General features: G+C 41.3%; 1 protein-coding gene and 1 pseudogene across 4 annotated transcripts in view; both read right to left on the bottom strand.

Moving 5' to 3' along the window:
* Positions 1-20,433, bottom strand: part of LOC126299431 (rho GTPase-activating protein 39) — a 319,731-nt gene extending 299,298 nt beyond the window's left edge. The window contains exon 1 of one of the 4 annotated variants that reach the window (XM_049991331.1): positions 20,304-20,433. In XM_049991331.1, the coding sequence (XP_049847288.1) occupies positions 20,304-20,317 (14 nt within the window). In that variant the 5' untranslated portion in view covers positions 20,318-20,433. The remainder of the gene's footprint in view (positions 1-20,303) is intronic. The other 3 variants (XM_049991333.1, XM_049991330.1, XM_049991332.1) reach the window with 3 other exon arrangements.
* Positions 2,386-2,503, bottom strand: LOC126299637 (5S ribosomal RNA; annotated as a pseudogene).
* Positions 20,434-22,597: the final 2,164 nt, after the last annotated feature.

Here is a 22,597-nt window from a genome sequence, read left to right as displayed (position 1 = left end):
AACACTAGATCGCGTGTTATCCACAGAAAATAACGCAAAATAAAGGTGTTAATACTTAAATAACGTTGATTTACTTCTTTAAAGACACACAAAAAATGTTCAAAGCAGCGAGATCTCTGGCACCAGCCCAGTTTGGAAACCGCGTACACAATGAACAAATAAGTTTCCAATGTCAATACGGTATTTCACAAACCTTTTACTCACTCCATTGTATAGTACTTCGCGCTCGGGCATTAAGTTGCTGCAGTCGAGCGGAGCGAATGACACCCGGTATGCGCGTATGTTTAGAAGCTGTTACGTTCAGGTCATAACTGTGCACCAGCAGAATTATGGCCAAACATTTCGCTCGGGGTTGATTGCTCTGGCTGATACCTTACTGCAAGTGCCCTTCCTTCTCCTTAAATGGCCGAGCGGTTCTAGGCGCTACAGTCTGGAACCGCGCGACCGCTACGGTCGCAGATTCGAATCCTGCCTCGGGCATGGATGTGTGTGATGTCCTTAGGTTAGTTAGGTATAAGTAGTTCTAAGTTCTAGGGGACTGATGACCTCAGCAGTTAAGTCCCATAGTGCTCAGAACCACCTGAACCAACCATTTCTCCTTAAATTATGAGGTCAATTTGGTGACAATTCCTTCTTACATGTGTTAACAGAATCTGTCGTCCACTGAAATTATCTGTGACCAAATCGATTCATTACCCGTGGCTTATGCCATTCATTACACCAGCTCAGCCCGTGTGGCTTGCTGCCGAGAGTGATACTCCAACTGCAGCAATACGAAAGTGCAAAAACATGACTCTTGTTCCGAAAGAGTGTTCTCAATCCTAAGTTACGCAATTTAAAAAAAAAAAAAAACCTAGAACAGCCTGAAACAAGCAACTGCAGTTCTCGTTTTACCCTCATCTGGGATATGGTGTACAGAAGCAGAAGAAGACTAAGGATGGGGAGGATATGGAGAAGAACCAACAAAAACCAACTGCATAATACACAAAAGAAATTTTCTAATTCCATGAGTCAACAGATTAAACATCCACTTCAAGGCAGTAAATATTTAAGTAAATACATGTCTGTGATAGAACCTTACTACTGTAGGAAAACTGTGCCGAAGATTTAAATAAAGCGGTTTACTTCGAAATTTATTGTGTGTAAATTAAGTAAGGACTTGACCACTTTACCAAACGTCCGAGGTTCAGTTCCTCATCTGCCCTACGACTGTTTCTGTACTTATTAAAGTTCTTTCACCTATAGCAATGGCTTGTCAACGTGAAAAACGCTACACTGTACCGTGATTCACAGGATATGTCAAATTGTTGGTAAGTCACGCTACATGGTGGCCAGCCAATTATAAATGTAGGTGAAGCCAGAATATCGTGCAGCAGTCACTGGACGCTTCTCTACGATTTGGACACCAAGAACCTACATCCGCGTATGCACTCCACGAGCCATCTTATGATGTGAGGCGGAGGGTACTTCGTGTGTTGGAAAGCTTCCGTGTGAGCTCGAATCGCCCTAATTTTACATTCATGGTCTTTTTCAGAAATCTCTGTGGCTAGAGGTAATACTTTGATTGACTCTTCTAGGAACGTACCCTCTTAAGATTTTTAAAAAGTTCGGCTAATAAGATAACTTACGATCCTCAATAAGACAAACTGGCAAAATCTGTCCACAAAAGTGTCCAACTTAAAACGGTAGACCACAACGTTAGCACCACAGACTTACTTCAAACTTCGTGCACCTTTAGTAGGCCGTTAAAACAATTTAATGTGCAAGTAGTAAGATGCACTACTCTGGCAATTCCGAGAAAATGGCAAGAGATGTTTTACGCATCTATTATGCAACGGATGTATCTGGGCGAAGGCGCTGAATGATAAAAGTTCATGGTGGACAAGTGTTCTGAGTTCGTGCATCTTGACACAAACGTGAATGAGGCGACGGTTCGACTCCTGCCCAAAAAACCTAACTTTTTTAAATCTGTTTTTATCGTCACTGGACATATTATTTAATTTATATGACATTTGAGAGGTCATATAATTGGCAAAAAACACGTGTGTTTGCGTGAGGTTTTAGTGAATTTCATGTTATATGACTACTTACTATTTTAATTAAATTTCATTATTAGAACAAACATGTATGATTATCGAAAAGTAAATGAAGAAACGCAGAGAGTTTTCATGAAACTGTATAGCACTCCGTCTTCAGGCCACGAGTGGCCTGCCGGGACCATCCGACCGCCGTGTCATCCTCAGTGGAGGGTGCGGATAGGACGGGCGTGAGAGATCAGCACACCGCTCTCCTGGTCGTTACGATGGTATTCTTGACCGATGCCGCAACTATTCGGTCGAGTAAGCTCCTCAATTGGCATCACGAGGGTGAGTGCACCCCGAAAAATGCCAACAGCGCATGGCGTCCTGGATGGTCACCCATCCAAGTGCCGACCACGCCCGACAGCGCTTAACTTCGGTGATCTCACGGGAACCGGAGTATCCACTGCGGCAAGGCCGTTGTCCCCTGAAACACTATGCCTGTCATGATTTGCGATATCCCTTATACATGCAATCTGGTAAGGCACCCGGAACTACTGTGTGCCGCGAGGCTTCGAGCAGCAGACACAGTTAAAACGTGTGTGAATTCCTAAGGGACCAAACTGCTGACGTCATCGGTCCCTAGACTTACACACTACTTAAACTAACATATGCTACGAACAAAACACACACACACACACACACACACACACACACACACACACACACACACACACGAGGGGGACACTCAAACCTCCGGCGGGAGGGGCCGCGCAATCCGTTACATAGCGCCTCAAACCGCGTGGCCATTCCGCGCAACGCAGACAGTGGCAGGCCCCGTTTGGCAGTTAACCTTTGTAGCGGGAGCCTTGCTAATGTAGTAAGAACTAATATCACAGAATTTACACTTGTACCACAAAAATAAAGGTTTGATCGGAGGTCGAATCGTTGCTTCATGCACGTTCGTCTTACGAAGCTCGAACGCAAACCACTTCACCACCATTAACTCTAACGTACGGCACCTGCGCACAGATACATTAGTTACGTAACTGATGCGCAAAGCTTCTTTTGCGATTTTCTCGGAATTGCCAGAGTAGTGTATCTTATTACTTGCACATTATGTTGTTTCAAAGGCCTACTAAAGGTGTACAAAATTTGAAGTAAATCCGTGATCCCAACGTCGTGGCCTCCCCTTGTTAATTAAGTACAGATGTCTTCAACCCGAAGCTTCAGTTTACACCAGAATGCTTTACGTGAGATGGTTCTATTCGATATGGCACGGCCCTGCACTCCTCCGACCTTTGACCTGACTTACTCGACCAGTTCTGAAGAGATCTATAGTTTAACGTAGACCGACCAAGATGCAACTTAGTATTTTTACGATTTACAAATCGTTGCCAGTGGAAGAAGCGATAAGTGACAGAAAAAGCGAGTGGGGACTGGTTGTCTGGCACTTACCCGCTGTTCACACGTTCTAAAAGCACCTCAACCGGTCCGAGAGCAAACGGATTGCACAAAATACAACTGAGCTTCTCAGATACAGGCTGCACATAATAACTGCTTGGTGTTTTATTGCCGATTGTTTCTCGACGCTCGGTGAAGTGAAAAACAACGGGGGTCGTACATCTGCTAGTTTCACGAGCGAAATCAAAATTATGATCATCGTAAAGAAGACAGTAGTTAACCAGCGTATCGAAACTCCTAAAGCAGTACTGAGCATTGCAACACTATGTACGAAACTACACTAGATGCAAACGAAGTACTGAATATGTACCTTACTGTTACCAGCAACAGTACTTATCCGACTGAGCGTAGTTTGGTATTGTAACTTGTCACGTCGATGCGCGAGAACACGTGGCGATCCGGTTCGTACGAACAACGGCACAGTTCGGTTGTGGGGCAGCGTCACACATGCCCTAATGCAGCTAGCGATGCACAAGAAATTGAGGTCGACAGGTACGGCACGGCGTCCCATTGTTACAGCAGGGCCGGGCCACGGCCAGCACTACGAAAGCAGCGAACAGTGATACTCAGCTGCGGAATACAACTTGTCATGATCCACTAACCAGCCGATAAAACACCGGTCGCATAGAAGGCAAAAAAATCTACCTCAAGTGATTACAGAACCGCTCATTCTAGCTTAACAAGCGATAGCAATAAAAAACGCGCAGCATTTAACTGGACAAAATCAGAAGCCCACACTTTCTTCAGGCAGCGAACTTATAGCCCTAAAAAAGGAGAATTACGTGAGCTATACCAGGGAATGTCGGGTTTATCAGTAAATGCTCAAGCAGTGACTTGATGGTAATGAATTTTCGTTACTCAAACTAAGACTCATTCTATGTTGTAGAGGGTATCCCAGGCAACGACTACATTCCTAACATTCCATAACAGTTCGAGCTATTGTCCTACGTGGCCTTGGAGTAGCATCACTTCATCCGGAAAGACGAAGTCGTGGGATCTGGTTTGTATGTGGCTTTTAAATCAAATTTGTCTGCGTATCTCCACTTATTACATAGCAGTAGCTGTTTTTCCTTCAATCGGAAAACTGGTTTGCTGTAGCTATCCACGCTAATCTATCAGCAGTGAGCCTTCTCATTTCTTTATCACTACTTCCATTTGAATATACTTACTTTAGTCAGGTCTTCGGCTATCTCTCCAATTTTTAACCACCACGCTTTCTTCCATTACCAAATTGCATATTGCTTCATACCTCAGGATACTTCCCATCAACCGTTTCCTTCTTACAGTCAGAGGGATATCACAAATTTCTCCCCCGCCCTCGAATTCAATTCAGTATCTTTGCTTAAGTCATGAGAAAAAGCTGCTATTTTCCTCGTGTGTGCTCTGTTTATCGTCCACATTTCACTTCCGTACAAGGCTAGACTCCAGATGTCATTTGCAGAATACAGAGGTTTCGAACCCAAGTTGTTTAAGTCTACTTGAATGAATACTGCCTACGGGATAAGCTTATAACAATATGACGGACACCGTAACAACGATACCGACAAGTGTCAAAACATAAAGGAACGAGTTATGTCGTATCGTTGATATTTTATGCACTGAAATATTGCTTGTTCTTTTTTATGTAGAACAATATATGTAAACAGCTTTCGAGAGTTACTGACAAAACCCTTGGTGTGGTTTAATGTCTGCAAAAAAATGGTTCAAATGGCTCTGAGCACTATGGGACTCAACTGCTGTGGTCATCGGTCCCCTAGAACTTAGAACTACTTAAACCTAACTAACCTAAGGACATCACACACATCCATGCCCGAGGCAGGATTCGAACCTGCGACCGTAGCAGTCGCACGGTTCCGGACCTCGCGCCTAGAACCGCGAGACCACCGCGGCCGGCTAATGTCTGCAATTAAACTTCTTGCAAATGTAGGTCGTAAATGTTGTAAATGTGAGGGTCGTCGGTCTTTGTACAGCTTTGCACCTTTTACATGCAAGCGGGGGCGAGAATGCGTTGAGTCAGTACCACTGTTCCCTGTGTTCATCAAAATCAACGAGCGTTATACACTGCCGAACTTCAGAGATCTCTAAGGCTGATGAAGGAAGCACATCGTTCCATTTAAAAATAGTTGCTTCGTTATCTTGGCAGTTATATCACGATTATTAACTATACCCCAAAATACCCGTTTAATGCAGCTTGAAAACCTTGATTTGACATCTTTAATGGTTCGTGTTACGTTAGAAGTGTGTGGATCTCTTTTACGCCTCCGAACAGATATTAGAGCGCTAATTTCACTTTCGTTTCACATTCCGGCCAAGCAATGATGCTCTAAAAACTGCTTCATCAGACAGTTTTACTTCGTTAGTAAAGTTTAAATTCTTTCCAAAACAAATCGTTAATTTGAGAGACATTTGGCAAATGTTGTGTATGCTGAAGACTTTCATACTACAGACTATACGGTAACCGCAACAACACTTCGCCTTGTCGTGAAACGTTTGAAACTCATTCACATTTGTCAGTATAGAGCAGTTTAACTACTAAGTATTTATGTATTTCTTCTGACTGTGTGCAATACTTCTCTATGTTCACTGCTTCACCAATCTGATGAACGAATTGTGAATATCTCCATCAGCATACCATCAATCATAGACCATTACTTTGCTCGGTTAAGTAAAACATCAAGTTTGGCATTATGCGATATTTTAGAGACCTCCACACTTCATCTTCTGTTCGTTGGGTTCGTAGGGATACCATTTATTCTGCTTCTTGAAATTCCCAAACTTTTGAAGATGTCAAAATAATGTAACCACTCGGTTTCTTCCAAACCGTGTATATTTATCACTAGTGATTATTGCTGAAGTCATTGTCAACAAATTATATATAGGGGATACGCAAAATAATGTGAACAGTGATAGTAACGAGATGGTTGTGTTTGACGGTCATCAACGCAGTTAAATCAAGTGTCGCGCTGGACTGTACGTGTTCAGTACGGACTAGGCATTAGTGCAGACTATTTACGAGTAGTGCACATTCGTATTTGCATTCAGAGGCCGAGGTCGACGTGAAATGAAAGACCTAACAGAGTTTCAAAGAGGGCAGATTATGGGGGCCCGATTAGGTGGAGCATCAGTAACCACGACAGCCAAGTTATTGAATGTTTCAAGAGACACTGAACAGTCATGACAAGCTAGACAAAACACGGAAAGACATCATCGGGAAAACGTAATAGTGGGCGAAAATAAAAACTTAATGAGAAATCGTCGAACGCTAACACGAATTGTGTCAAAACAACACAAAGCTACGGCGGCTCAAGTGACTGCAGAGCTCAATGGTCATCTTCGAGATCCCGTATCTATCGACACTGTCCACCGAGAACTCCATAAAGCGAATATTCATGGACGAGCTGCTATACCGAAAACATTAGTGATGAGAACCAACGCAAAGAAGCGTAATACATGGTATCAGAAGCATAAATGCTGGACGGCTGATCAGTGGGAACACCTCATATGGTCCGACGAGTCAACATTTTCGTTATTTCCAACATCCGACCGGGTTTACGTCTGGAGAACGCCAAAAGAACCCTCAATCCTGATTGCTTGATTGCAGCGGTTAAGCATGGAGGTGGAAATGGAATGGTGTGGGAAGTCATATCATGGTATTCTGCTGGTCCCACTATTACTCTCAAAGACCGTGTTACAGCCAACGATTAGATGAACATTTTAGGTGATCAGGTGCACCCCACGATTAAAATGTTGTTCCCAACAATGATACCACAGTTCAGGACGATAATGCACCGATTCACACAGCCAGGACAGTACAATCGTGGTATGAAGTGCATGCAACTGAACTGCAGCGTCTTCCCTGCCCAGCACAGCCCTCGACCTTGAACATTATCGAACCCTTGTGGGAGGTGTTGGAGCACAGACTTTGAAGCAGATTTCCGCCTCCATCGTCACTGCAGGAGTTGGAAGAGGTTCTGATCGAAGAGTGGCATAACATTCCAGTGGAGACTACACAGTCATTATATGACAGTATTCCAAGAAGAATCGCAGCTGTATTACGGGCAAATGGGGGTCAAAACCATTAATAATAAACCACTCCCAAATAAGTACAGGTGTTCACATTATTTTGCCTATCGCCTGTACCTGCATATACAGCTTGACAAAAACTTGGGCAGCCAGAAGACATAGCCGCATGTCACTAACTAAGCGCGCGAGCACGCACGCACGCACACACTATTCTCTGGGGCAGGTAGAACGGCCACCAGAGTTCATTGGTGGTGTTCGTGTTAAGTGTTGTTACTAGGTATGATAGTGTAAAAAGGGCGCGAACAGCGTCAGACGTTGAGTGATTACTGTGAAGGATACGTAAATGCTGCATACTGTATGAGACTGCACTTCCGGCACCTAACAGAGATCGAATAGAATCTCATTGTGGGTGGGATGGCTGGTCGAATCGTGCAATGTTCAGATTTGTGGGGCATTCAGATTTCATAGTGCCCTGATGTTGCACTGTACTCATCGTCAAAGTTCTGATCGACAACTTATGACCATCCCACGGGATGATCGCCGTATTGTGCACCTAACATATCGTAACCTCTTCACATCTGCGCCTGCCATCCGCGAAATTGTAATGGATTCCCTGCAACGTTCTGTCATCCCGCACCATTGGTCGAAGACTAGCAGCAGCCGGAGTAGGGAATTGCCGTTAACAGCACAATGCAAACTACTGCATTTGGAGCGGCGACGTGACCCCGAAGCATGGACTGTTGATGAATGGTGTTGCACTGTGCTCTGCGATGAATCACGGTCCTGCACTATGCGGATGACCTTCGGCGAGTACAGCGGCAATCTGGGAAGAAGGCCCATTCTTACAATGTTTCGGGCAGGCACAGCTGTGTTGCCGCTGGCATCATGGTGTAAGGAGCCTTAGGGTATGATTTCAAGTCAGTGATTTTGGGAACTCTGGCGGTACAACGGTACGTCACGGACATCCTAAATCTACATCCATACTCCGCAATCCACCATACGGTGCGTGGCGGAGGGTACCCCGTACCACAACTAGCATCTTCTCTCCCTGGTCCACTCCCAAACAGAACGAGGGAAAAATGACTGCCTATATGCCTCTGTACGAGCCCTAATCTCTCTTATCTTTGTGGTCTTTCCGCGAAATGTAAGATGGCGGCAGTAAAATTGTACTGCAGTCAGCCTCAAGTGCTAGTTCTCTAAATGTCCTCACAAGGGAACCTCCCCATCGTAACCCCCTCAGATTTAAAACTTCCTGGCAGATTAAAACTGTGTGCCCGACCGAGACTCGAACTCGGGACCTTCGCCTTTCGCGGGCAAGTGCTCTACCAACTGAGCTACCGAAGCACGACTCACGTCCGGTACTCACAGCTTTACTCCTGCCAGTATCCGTCTCCTACCTTCCAAACTTTATTTTCCCAAAGTTATGATCTATCCGTTTGTCCATTGACGTCTCTGTTCACTGTAATAAGTTTAGTGTCTGTGTTTTGCGACCGCACCGCAAAGCCGCGCAATTAGTAGACGGAAGGACGTGCCTCTCCAATGGGAACCGAAAACATTTGATCGCAAGGTCATAGGTCAACATTCCTCCACAGAAAAATACGTCTGATATATTCTATATGACACTGGTGACGGCATGTGCGTCACATGACAGGAATATGTTGTCGACCCACCTAACTTGTACACTTGGCGAATGGGTAAAAAGATTCTTCTACCTTGCCCGATTTATGTTTTCTTGTGGATGTCGAACCAAGGACCTCTCGATCTGCAGTTGCTCGCGCTAGCCACGGGATCACGGCGCTCCTGAGCTCATGGTCCCCTTGATGTTGCCTATCATGCGCATGAACTACTCAGTTTGTATATTTTGCTTATTTTTTCATAGTTCTACACAACTTCTTCCTGTTTTCTTGATTGATCTGTGTTCAGTTTTTCAAGGCCTATCCACTGTGCCAACTTATAACTAAATCTGAGGGGGGTGCGACGGGGAGGTTCTCTTGTCAGTAGCGATTCACGAAAAGAACGCCTCCTTTCCTCTAGAGACTCCCACCGGAGTTCCTGAAGTATTTCCGTAACACTCCCATGATGATCAAACCTACCAGTAACAAATCTATCAGCCCGCCTCTGAATTGCTTCTATGTCCTCCCTCAATCCGACCTGATAGGGACCCCAAACGCTCGAGCAGTACTCAAGAATAGGTCGTATTAGTGTTTTTAAGCGGTCTCCTATACAGATGAGCCACATCTTCCCAAAATTCTACCAATGAACCGAAGACGACTATCCGCCTTCCCCACAACTGCCATTACATGCTTGTCCCGCTTCATATCGCTCTGCAATGTTACGCCCAAATATTCAATCGACGTGACTGTCAAGCGCTACACTACTAATGGAGTATTCAAACATTACGGGATTCTTTTTCCTATTCATCTGCATTAATTTACATTTATCTATATTTAGAGTTAGTTGCCAAAATGCAGTTGGACGCGAACAGGCGACTGTAAGTTTAGAATGCACGACGATTACCACTAGACCACGGGCTCAGAACTGTGTCGTCCTGTGTTTCTCCTCGCGCCGCTGTCTCAAAGTGCCGTTTTTCAACTGGACAATGCTAGCTCACACATGGCATGTCTCTCTATGAACAGTGTGCGTGATGTTTTGGTACTCCAATGGCAAGCAAGATCTTCAAATCAGTACCCAAGAGAACATGCGTGGGAAAGCTTGGACTTCAACTCCGTGCCAGTGCGGGATATCAAGGGCAAGTTACATTTGTGGGCCAGCTCGCCTCAGAAGAGAACACAACGGATTTATGACACCTTTCCGAAACGAATTTGTGTATGCAACCAGGATAGGGCAGTGCAGCGCCATACTGGTCAGTGGACAAATGCTGCCCATTTCATTAAAATTTGACTATTTTGTAATCACTGCAATAACTACGCATACCCTCCCAAACCGCGAAGTTTCACTTTGTTTCCTCCTCCCACTCTGTGTGCTTCATATATGTTTGTCAGACACTGGATAACCATCGCAGAGTGCACGGAGCAAGGTTGACAGTGAAACTTTTGATTCTCGCCTCTCCTTTTCCTCCTCGTAAAGGCAACAAGGTAGAATGACTATGCCTCCGCACACGTCATAATCTCTGTGAAGCTATTCTAATGGTCTTTCAAGCAAGATAAATGATAGCGACTGCACAATTGTAAAACGACTGTCCCGAAACGAGATTATTTTTAGCATTGCCAGTTCTTGACTGAATTCCTTCGATATCGTCTACTGCGCCCTGGCGAGCGGCCCTCAGTAGGAAGTCACGGAGGTTTTTGCCACAATTTTCGCAATAAATCCAAGTCATCAATTAATGCTCTCCATAACTGTTTTCACGCGCTTGTCTAAAGTACTATCGCTTCGCAACTGTGCACTTAGATGTGCAGTTGACGTTTAAATGCTCCGGTGTCTGCTTTAACTGCAATGGGATCACGTTTAAATCTATAAACGAAAGGGAGGAACATTTGCATTGGACCAAACCGTCTCCACTGACCACCTTCTCGAAGAGACGTTTAACTCTTCGGACCACAGGGTGTGCCAGGTCTATCTGTGGAATACCTACCACCTATCTAACGAGTCAATAACATCATCTACAAACAAATTCTAATTACAGCACGAACAATGTTGGAAAACTAAATCAGAAGCCTTTCAGCCTCCTTGAAGGATTTTAAAATGAATTACGCTTCGTTTTTAACCATAATTCATTGTAGTTCCCTCAGACAAGATGGCTGTTGCTGGTAAATGGAAGAGACAACAAATGTCGTACCCACATAAAAATAATAATAAACAGCATGTGATGTCACTGAACTATATCTGTAACAAACGTCTGCAAAATATTCTGACCTCAAACACAATGACCTGCACCGAGAAAAAACTGTTTTTTGCATGGTAACCAGCAGGCATTCCAAAAACATCAATACGCGCTGCTCAGCTCACGCTTTTCTGACGAAACTGACAGCCTGTACATGGGCATTTCAGCAGCTTGAATGGAACGGAGAGAAACCTCGATACTTCTGTGTTTGCTGCGTAATGTGTCGATTGTGTCAATTATACAAGTAGCTTTGTGAGAAAATTTAGTCAATAATTTGAAAGAACATGCCAATCAAATTATCGCGGTAAAATGACCCAATAATCGAATTAAAAGTATTTCTTGCGCTGCTGTTAATTTTAATGTAATATTATTATTATTATTATTATTATTATTATTATTATTATTATTATAAGCATAAGCACGAGACGTGCCCAAGGCAATTTGGACAACACCCTTTACCCATAGCGCCCCCAACACACACACACACACACACACACACACACACACACACACACACACACACACACACACACACACACAGTAAAAGGGCAAATGCACTGTTCCATTTATTAAGGCATTACACCATCTCGTATCTCACGGAGTTTCGCTGAATCGCCTCCGTCTGCCATCAGTCCTCATTAGCGGGGTCCCACAGTGTTCCAGCGGACTGAATAGGCGCGCGGGCTTTCTGCTAGGGTCTCCCTCCGCAGATAAAGCACGCTTTCTCGGAATTTCAGCTGACCACCGTCTTTACTTCCACTCCCTACAATTAGAATTCAACGGCCGCGCCACTTCGTATGGTTGACAATACACATTTGGCATATATAAATGATTTTAATAGTGTAACCACTAATGTCAGAACATAATGGTATCTTATTTTTCCACTCTTTTCCCTTAATCATCTTGTCTCCACAGTATACTGACTCAATGTCAACACCAAAAAGTTAGTAAGTCAGCAGGAATTTTGCAAAACTTTCGATGCGAAACAAGACGTCTATATAACCACAATCTAGGAAAATTATTCTTGTTCCTCATAAGACATTTACGCACTGTGCGAAAATTAAATCTCGGCTGCGTGTCATGTCTAAGCACGATTGTAGTAAATTGGAGCAAAATGTGAGGGTGCAGGTCCACCAGCAGTTACTGTATCTACTGCTTTGTGTATATGTTCATATTAAAGTTCGTTTTCCCTTTCTCTTTTAATTGCTTTATTGTAATGCTAGTCACCAGACAATGCTATAGTATGGTAATATTTAGCACGTACAGAAAGGGCAGCTGCACAGTTCTAATGTAAGGCTGCATCTAATTGACATGATATTGAGACGAGGAAATATACTATGACCATACTTTTCATATAAGACTAAACTGAAGCATTTAGATTGATTTACATCAGTGTCAAACTGTAACTTATATTTTAGCTTTCCACAAAGATTTTAGATAGAAACATCAAGCATATGCATGACAAGAGGACCACGATTCAAAGAGAGAAATGTTTGCAGACCCAAGGATCTTTCCACAAAGAAGTCTATCATCCTCTCTCTCCTCATTAGCCAAACAGTAGCTTTGAAGATTGATAACTATGGTTGCCTTGCATGAGAGCTACACTTCCTTAACATAATCTTATTTACTTGGCAGACTGTTCTTACCCTACTGTGTGGGCTGAATCAGGGGTGTTAGTACACAAAATTGATTTATCAGTCATCATTTAACTTGTGCTTAAAGTAGGTAAAGAACTTCTGCTATTGACAAACTCAAAATTTTAATACTACAGTATCTGTGTAACGATCCGGTATCTATTTGCCACAGATAAACTCTCATATTTCCATATTAATGGATAGTGCTCACAACTGTTGAATTTACTGCTACTGTAGTACTGTATTTTCAAACAGCTTCTAACATATCACAACTAATTGAGGGTGTATTGTTGCTACTCAAGTAATGATCGCCAAAGTTGGCTAACATTCTTCTACAGATAAGCTAGTCAGAAAGTTCTTCTTTTATTAATGACTCACCGAACGGTATGCCAAACTCTGTATACAACAAATAATTAAAAGTCCTTTCCACACTCATCTCTGGGAACACTGTGTTCATATCTGGATATAACAATGGGTGTCCTCTGACAACATCTGGCTATCTGAGGTACTCTAGTACAGAGCACTCACTCACTTCATGTATGAGCCCCAATATCCCACTTCTTGTTTTCAGGGATACGAGAAATGTGCTGAGTGGCTGCAAAAACCAGACAGCAAACTCAACACCAGGTCTGACACAGCTATGTTCTGTCAAGCACATTTTCCTTCATTTCTTCCATTTCGTCTGTAGCACACACATGCTACTCATGACAAATTCATTAGAAATGGAGCACAAATTCAGATCTGAAAAGAATGGGAGCAGAACGGACTGTGTCCTTTTTCAAAGGATCCATACTGGCATTTACCTCAATCAATTTACAGAAACCCTGTAACAATACATCTGGATTGCTAGACAGGGATTTGAACCTTACCATCTGGAACGCAATTTCAGTGTGTTGACAACTGCACCATCCCACTCAGTTCTAATGAGACGTGATGACACTGTAATATTTAAACGAATCTTCATGTTCATGACAATACCATGCAGCATTCTGGAAAATCATCTCTTATCTTTGTCTCACAGTCCCTGAAATTAACAACATTCATTATCAGATGAGCAGCAACTAGGTTAGTCAATCAGCCCCACTGAGCGAGGTGGTGCAGTGGTTTGCACACTGGAGTTGCATGTGGGAGAACGATGGTTCAAACCCACATCCAACCATTCAGATTTAGGTTTTCCATGAGCTCTCTAAATTGCTCCAGCAAATGCTGGAATGGTTCCTTTGAAAGGGCACGGGTGATTCCCTTCCCCATCCTCGATACAATCTGAGCTTGTGCTGTGTCTAATGACCTTCATGTCAACGGGACGTTGCACCAAATCTCCCTCCCTTCTAATCAGTCCATACAGTATCCGAAAATTGTGCATAACAGCAATGTTAGATTAAAAATTGTAATTTCGAAGAAGAAAAAAAAATTGTTGCTGAGCATAGTCTCATAAATAGCATAAAATTATGTTGGATAAAACCAAATTTGTTCCATATGTCAACCTACTGGGACTCCGTCATCAGAGATCAGAATCCACAACAATAACTAACTTTAACCTACAGAAATTCGTCAGCTCACTTCCATTTCAACACAAGTAGTGGCACCATTGCAACCGAAGGTGTTATTCCACCCGTCTGATTTGACCCATGAGGGCCGGCCGGTGTGGCCGTGCAGTTCTAGGTGCTTTAGTCTGGAACCGCGCGACCGCTACGGTCGCAGGTTTGAATCCTGCCTCGGGCATGGTTGTGTTTGATGTCCTTAGATTAGTTAGGTTTAAGTAGTTCAAGTTCTAGGGGACTGATGACCACTTATATTAAGTCCCATAGTGCTCAGAGCCATCTGAACCATTTTTGACCCATGAGGTAACAGTGTTATGTGGCACCATGGTGACACAGTGTGTTTGTGTTTCTTGATTTCAAGTTGTGGCATTTTGTCGCACACACTTGTGTTGTTTCAAAGTTGTTCGTTAGGTATGTCAGTGAGTCATTTGTCATTGTGAGTTGAGTGTCAGGTCATTACTAGAAATTTGTGCCAGTTTGCTATTGTGTTACTTTGATTTAGTGTATTGTGACTGATGGACTCTTGTTTTTGTGTGGAATTATTAATAATGTGCATTTCTTAGAATTGGATAATTAATACTATTCTTTTTTCCAGTCAGGGATATGACACAGAAATTTATGGGAACATCATTGCTTGTTGCAACAGGTGAAGATATATTGCCTATGATCACATTCCTACAGTTATTTGAACTGATCACAGATGGTTTTGTTTTCTTTTTTAGTGTGTGTTTGGGGGGGGGGGGGGGTTACCCGAGACTTACGTGATGTGTGACGATGGCTTTGGTTGGTACACATTTTTTGTTTTTTATTAATTATTGATTGTAGTGGCACAAACTGACTAGAAGAACAGATCAGTTTCAAGCCAGATTTTGGCTAGAAGATAATGACAATGACAACAACAACAACAACAACAACAACAACAACAACAACATATGGTATGTGTGTTCATAGTTATTTATACATATCAAAATTGATGATGATGCAAGTTATCATGAATTTTGGGGTTTTTATTGTTAGAATTTCGTAATTGTTGGATTGCGGCTGGCAGGCATTATGTATATTAGTTTGCCATCACTGGTTAGGTTGCATTTTTTATATTAGTTACGGGAGCAATTTTTGGTTTGTTGTAATGTGAACTTTGATTTAGATAGATAGGGCGAGTGAAGGTTTGCATACTGGATTTGATGATTTGGTTATGTTGGTTTTTTGTACTGTGAGCTTTGTTTTAGTTGCCATGCAGGTCGAGTGATATTTGCAGTATTGGGTTTTGGATTTGTGTGGGTGTTCATAGTACCGAGGGCTTTTTGTGAACTATATATGTCAAGCAAACTTTGTAATACCGGGTTTCCAAGTTGTGTGTGGGTTACTGGGATCATTGTCTTTATTTGAGATATATAAGTCAAGTTAAAGTTACGATGCCAATGGTATTATTTTATGCATTTTTTTGGTTGTTTTTCAGTGTTAGGAATCTCATGTGCTTGATTTTTGGGTTAATATTTGTTTTGTAATGGTATTGTTATTCTTATTGTAAAATACCTAATTTGTCCACACCCAAAATCCCTACTTCCAGAAGTTGTCCCATTAGTTTCCATATTGTTGCTGGAGTTAAGTATTTTGTATTGTGTTTTACTTATGTTTGTTCATGGGTGTAGTGAGTGCCATAATGGTCACCAAACTGTGCATGCTTTAAATAGTGATGTCTGCCATGATGATGTCACGGGTCAAAAGCAACATCAAATTGCCTTCCATTAGGAAGTAGAGTTTTGCCACAGCATTAGCATCCCTAAATGGCTCTGAGTACTATGGGACTTAACTTCTAAGGTCATAAGTCTTCTAGAACTTAAAAGTACTTAAACCTAACTAACCTAAGGACATCACACACATCCATGTCCGAGGCAGGATTCGAACCTGCGACCGTAGCGGTTCCAGGCTGTAGCGCCTAGCATTCCTAAATCGCAGATATTAACACAACCTCTGACAGTATAGCACCATGATGTCACTGACTGACCAGTAACAGATTGATTATTTATTACATAATGTCATTACAGCAACAGTTACAATTAGTCACTCCTGACAACAATTACCGAGACTATTGTTGAAAGTTCAGAGATCTAATGCAGTGCCCAGAAACTGAGTGCAACAGCTGCTGATGCAATCAGCTACCTGTTGAGAATCCCAGTGCCAACGCCAATCTTCCTATGTGTTCACATTATCATTTGACTACTTTAGGCCATACGTTTCACCTTCAGTGAGGTCCGTTCCCGGTAGCTGAGTGGTCAGCGCGATGGAATGTCAATCCTAAGGGCCCGGGTTCAATTCCCGGCTGGGTCGGAGATTTTCTCCACTCAGGGACTGAGTATCGTGTTGTCCTAATCATCATCATTTCATCCCCATTGACACGCAAGTCACTGAAGTGGCGTCAAATTGAAAGACTTGCACCAGGCGAACGGTCTACCCGACGGGAGGCCCTCGTCACACGACATTATTATTATTACCTTCAGTGAGAATACATTAACTGAACTGGCATTAGTGACTACTTGTTACTACATTATCACAGATTCTTAAGAATCTTCACTGAGGAAAGAAGGCAGGAGTAGCATGGAAAAAGATTAACAAACATCACACAGTGTTACATGGGACTGAAATGAGATGGCCTCGGAATATCAAACATCATTCTAGCTCAATTTCACTTCTGTGGATGAATTCTTTTAGAATGATTTGCTCTTTTTCTTTATTTTTTCCTAGACAAAACTTTTTACAACAGATTAATGGTCACATATGTTATCTTCAAATATAAGGAATGAACAACATAAAAGTGTGTCAAGATGAATTCAAACACAATGTGATGTAAATGAGATACACAAACAGCAATACCCATAATATTGCGATTCTTAATGTTTTCCCTATGGATCAAAAAACTGATTACAGAGCCAGATCATTTCTCCTACCAATATTTCAAATGGAAACTATCCAACCATTTTTACAGTAAGTCTGAGAAAATGGTGTTTATTTTAATGCAAATACTTGTCTCCCAAAACTTTTCTGCGTAGTACTCCAACACTGACATTTTCAACATAATTTGGAACCAATTATTGTGTATCCCTTTAACAGCAATTTGGCAATGGTGACAATAACTAGCAGCAGACAGTTTCCCTCACATTGCCACCGAAGTGAGTTTCCTTCACACTGTCATGCACAGTTGGCCAGAAAATAATAACATGAGATGCTGGATGGAAAGAAAATCACTGGCAGCCAAAGCAAAGTTGCATGGAGGCCAAAGAAAATGCTCCAAGGAAACAATCTAAATTGCTATGCTTTTGTATAGGATTATTACAGATGAAAAAGTTTATGTACTACCAATGGTGAACTGAACAATGCCACAATTTTAACATCTGCATACCAAGTTTAGATAAACAGCTGATATAACTTGTACACAGCTCACAACTTCATGCAAGGAGAAAAATAAAACCTTGCACGGTGCAGTTATTAAAATAGCAGCCGCAAAGTGTTGTCAGAATTAATCAATGAAATTTCCTGAAGGACCTACAACATTTTCTGAACTTATTAACCATGCATTAGAACAGCCTGAAATTGCTGAGTGGTTGTGAAATACATGCCTATTACTTAAAAGTTTCATTACATTTGACATACTTTTGCATGCAGCTGTCCAGGATGTATCATTCTGAGCCACTTCATGGGATGGCAGCAAATAATGTACTCTTAAAAAGTTACAGGAACTACAGGTACATTAGCGTACACCCCAATTTTATGTTTGACTTGGTCTGTTAAAACATTAATATTTCATCATTCAATGGAAGAAAACAAAACAGAACTAACAAATGAACAGATAACATTAAATACTTGTTAACACCCACAGTGAAAGCAGACACCTAAGGTACATAAGAAATACCTAGTTCATACTGGACACTGCAGTGACGTTAAATGGGCACATTATCTCATAGGACGTAAGATTTTATTCTATTAACAACGAAAGGCTCAGACCTCTGTCAGTTACAAACAACAGAAAGTGTGTACAATTTTCAGGCAGTTTTAATACTCCTTTTTATGTTGTGCACAGTCATTAATTATGTGGAAAGTTCTACTGTCAGTTTCTGTGTTACATGCAGTGTCACTTTACATCTGTATTCATTTACAGTTCTTCTGTCACAAAGTCAACTGATTTTAAGCTGGCTTTAAAACCATAAAAAAGTATAGATGTGGCTGAAATGTTTCAATTCAACTTCAATGCTAAAATATTAGTGAGAACTTCAGAAAGTAATAACAAGATACAAAGGTCAATGACTGGAAAAATGTGTTATTCTCTAATCTGATAAACAATATTTTTATTATTTATAAATTGAAATAAGTGGTACCTCTCTCTCTGAACCAAAATTAATTTTGCAAGTCTCATGTTCTCATTATGTGAACACACAAAATATAGCCCAACCACAAAACTGATGAAAATTCATCACCCGAACAAAGTACTAGGGCAAGTCTCATTTTGACCCTTTTGAATGTGAACTCATGAAGTGGACTGTTACGTGGGATACTTCTTTTCATAATTTTTTTAATATTCTGTTTGCTAACAAGCAAGATATGTGCCAGATTACCAGCCTGTTATGTATGCATCATAATCTGCAATGACAGAGAGCAATATACTTGGTAATTCACAACTCCTCTTTGTGTAACAATTCAATGCATAACAATCGTATTCAGTGTATGTATACTGATAGCAATGAGTGTGTCTCTAAAAACAATCAATAAAGTCAAAATGTGGGAACACATGTCATATGTGCACGACAAAGACAAGTACAAGGAAAAAGTATTTTACTTGAAAACAAGGCAAACGCTGTCAGGTTTGTAAAAGAAAAGGAAATACAACACCACGGAATAACAGTAAATAATTATATTTCTTATATGATCTCCTTTGCCATAGTAACGGTCGGCAGTAAATGTATCATCTTGACACCGCACTCATTACTGTTCTGAAACAGAGCACAATCGAAAAAAACTATTTCGATGTGTTTATCCGAGCTAACAGCAATAGATAAACAATTGCTAAATTTCGCAGAGACTGCAATAATATTCCCACTGTCACACAAACACACACAACGTACGACTTCCAACATAATTCTTCGAGTATCATCAGCGTGTAAACAACTTATGTTTGCAAACGACTCTTACCAAAGCACCCTTACAGCTGACTGATAGTCTAGAAGAAACAGAAGAATTGACGGGGTACGAATGGAAACTATACACTGCATCCAAATGTCTGTTGATTAACTAAATGCAAATTACACGGCAGTTCTCGGCGCAAATGGCTTTCATAATTATTCTAGAGGCTGACTGTACATCGTAAATAACGATTCTGGCGAAGATCCAAAGTATAGCTTTCAGGATTATTGTGCAGTGAAATATTCGTTTCACGAGAAACGGTATAATCGTAATGAGCGCCTTTCCATCTACAAAGAACGCAACAACACTAGGTAAATATGTATTCCATCGACAAAAGGCCGCTTAACCCAAGGTGGTAAACAATAAACGTAACCCACATTTGTAAACAAACAACTGTCAGTTACTATTTATATGGATGTAAGCAATCCAATGATGAACTGTAGGCACTGCGTCATTTATAAAGAAATAAATATCAACTGCAGAAAAAGTAAACAGCTTTTACTTTACAGAATTAAGGCCAGGCCCACTTAATTAAGTATTGATTTTGCTATGGGGACAACAAAATGTACGCGAACTGTCTAAACATGAAAAACATGTGATTTCATACCTTTCAGATGACATCCTGACGACTGATGAAAAAAATGTTATCACTTGTCACTCATCACTGCACACAAATTCTCCACCGACTACACCCGTGTAAGAAATTACCTTCTCGCTGCCATTTTTGAGCATTCTGACTACCAAAACCAAGACAACGAACGAAAATAAAAACAACATTCACTTGCCGATCACATATGATCTTACTTTGACTTATACATGTAAAATTTAATAGATGGTATTATTACAAACAGTGGCAGAATAATCTGTAGTTGCAAAAATCTGTTTAAAATATTTGAATTGACTGTGTTGGTTCGACACCGGCGGCAGACGATTTTTGTCAGTACACGAATATATCTTTCTTTTCAAACACGTCCTGTAAGTTTTCCAAGTGTTCAATCAAAGAAATACCTCGATGACGATAGGAACAAAAATACAATTATTATGTTTTATTCTGCTCACGAAGCAGAAGTTCAATTGCAAAAGTACACACACATTTGTAATACAAGAAATCAGCAAACCTTTCCAGAATTTTGGCAAAATAACGTTCTCTATCGCATAAGTAAAGTTATCAGTTGTTGAATATTATCCCGGCGTTTGTGAGAACATTGGTAACGCAGTATTAAATACTGTAATACAACGATCACTGTTGTGTATTCGGCACTTTAAAGATTTAATAAAGAAAGTATCAAGCAAAAATTAGTATTAATGCAATTATCATTTAGTGCTCACTACGGAACGTTGTAACCCATATAATGGTAGCAGAATGAACGACATGGCTCACGTCCTAAAAGAAAAGGAGTAAGTGAGGAATAGGGTTGTTTCATTGATTAATGTTAAAGCGGATATAAATCAGATGGATGAATGTCTGAATCCAAAAGCCTGACAAGAAAAATTTATTTGCCCGTCTCTAAGCATGCAATCGATGACGTCATGAATAATTTATAATAGGTATTACTCAGTGGGCTTGGCAAACACGGTATGTCGGAAAACTCTTATTCTGAATCAAGAAATAGTAGCAACAGGCAAAAATTTACGATGATTTGCTAGATACACCAGCTTTCTAATTTTGTTGTAATAAATTATGTAAGGGAGCATTTCATCAAGTATGAATTACATAGCAATTATAGGAGGAAGAGTATGCTTGTGCAAAGAAAACCAAATTTCTCGAGTACGTGAAGTTACCCATTCATACTGTGATCATCTCAAGAGATTTTAATCATCCGTCAGTCAGCTGCGATAATTACAGTTTTGATACTTGTGGCGTGACAAGACATCTTGTGAAACGTTAGTTCTGTACTCCTCTGAAAACTACATAGCGGTTCAGAACCGCACTCACGATAGAGCTATATTAGATGTAGGGCTATGGCAATAAATGGACTTGACCTCTTTCAGGATGGGCACATCGACTCTAGTATCAGTGACCATGAGGAGCTTATACCGACAATGATTACCGAAAAAAATCAGTAAACTAGATAAAGAAGTGGTAATGCCTCACCGCAGTGAGGAACACGAAACCTCTAGCTCAGGACAGATGCACATAGACGAACTGTAGCGCAAGTTTAAAAGAATAGTTGACTATTGACTGGGCAGAAGTGAATATTGTTGAACTGTTAATGATGGAAGAAACCCTCTATGGTATAAAGTCACTGTAAGGAAATCATTAAAGAACCAGGCTGCAGCATAATAGCCGCAAAAGAAAGCTAAGGGTTATAGATAGACAAACATTAAATGTAACGTGTTTGGCTGTGTACAGGGTGCACAGCTATCGCAGCAGAGTGTTGTCCAAAGATCTTTCACAAGAGCCAAAGAAGTGGTGGTCATTGGAATGGCTGTTAGTGGCACCAAAGTTAAGTGTCCAGTCACTCACGGATGAGACAGGAACTGAAATCAAGAGTAGCAAAACAGAATCAAAAATGCTTAACTCCATTTTCAAATTTTCCTCTACAAAGGAAAAACCCAAGGGCACTGCCCAGTTCAGTTCTCATACAACTGAAAAAAAAACGAGTTAAATAGAAGTCAGCTTCAGTGGCGATGATAAATAGCTGAAATCGTTAAAACTGAGCAAAGATTTAGGGCTCAATGGAATACCTGTCAGATTCGAAACTGAATTGGGGGCTAAGTGAGGCACTCTTTATCTATAATCTATGGCAGATACCTCGAACGAGGAAACCATGCCTAGTAGTGGGACGGAAGCACAGATCACACCCATCTACAAGTAGGGTAGTAGAAATGATCCATAAGACAGTCTTCCAATACCTCTGAGATCCATTTTCTTATATAATCTCAGAACACATTCTGAGC

This window comes from Schistocerca gregaria, chromosome X (genome assembly GCF_023897955.1).
Source record: "Schistocerca gregaria isolate iqSchGreg1 chromosome X, iqSchGreg1.2, whole genome shotgun sequence".
Taxonomy (NCBI): Eukaryota; Metazoa; Arthropoda; class Insecta; order Orthoptera; family Acrididae; genus Schistocerca; species Schistocerca gregaria.
The sequence above is the reverse complement of the archived record's forward strand: the minus strand, read 5'-3'. Positions and strand labels throughout refer to the sequence as shown.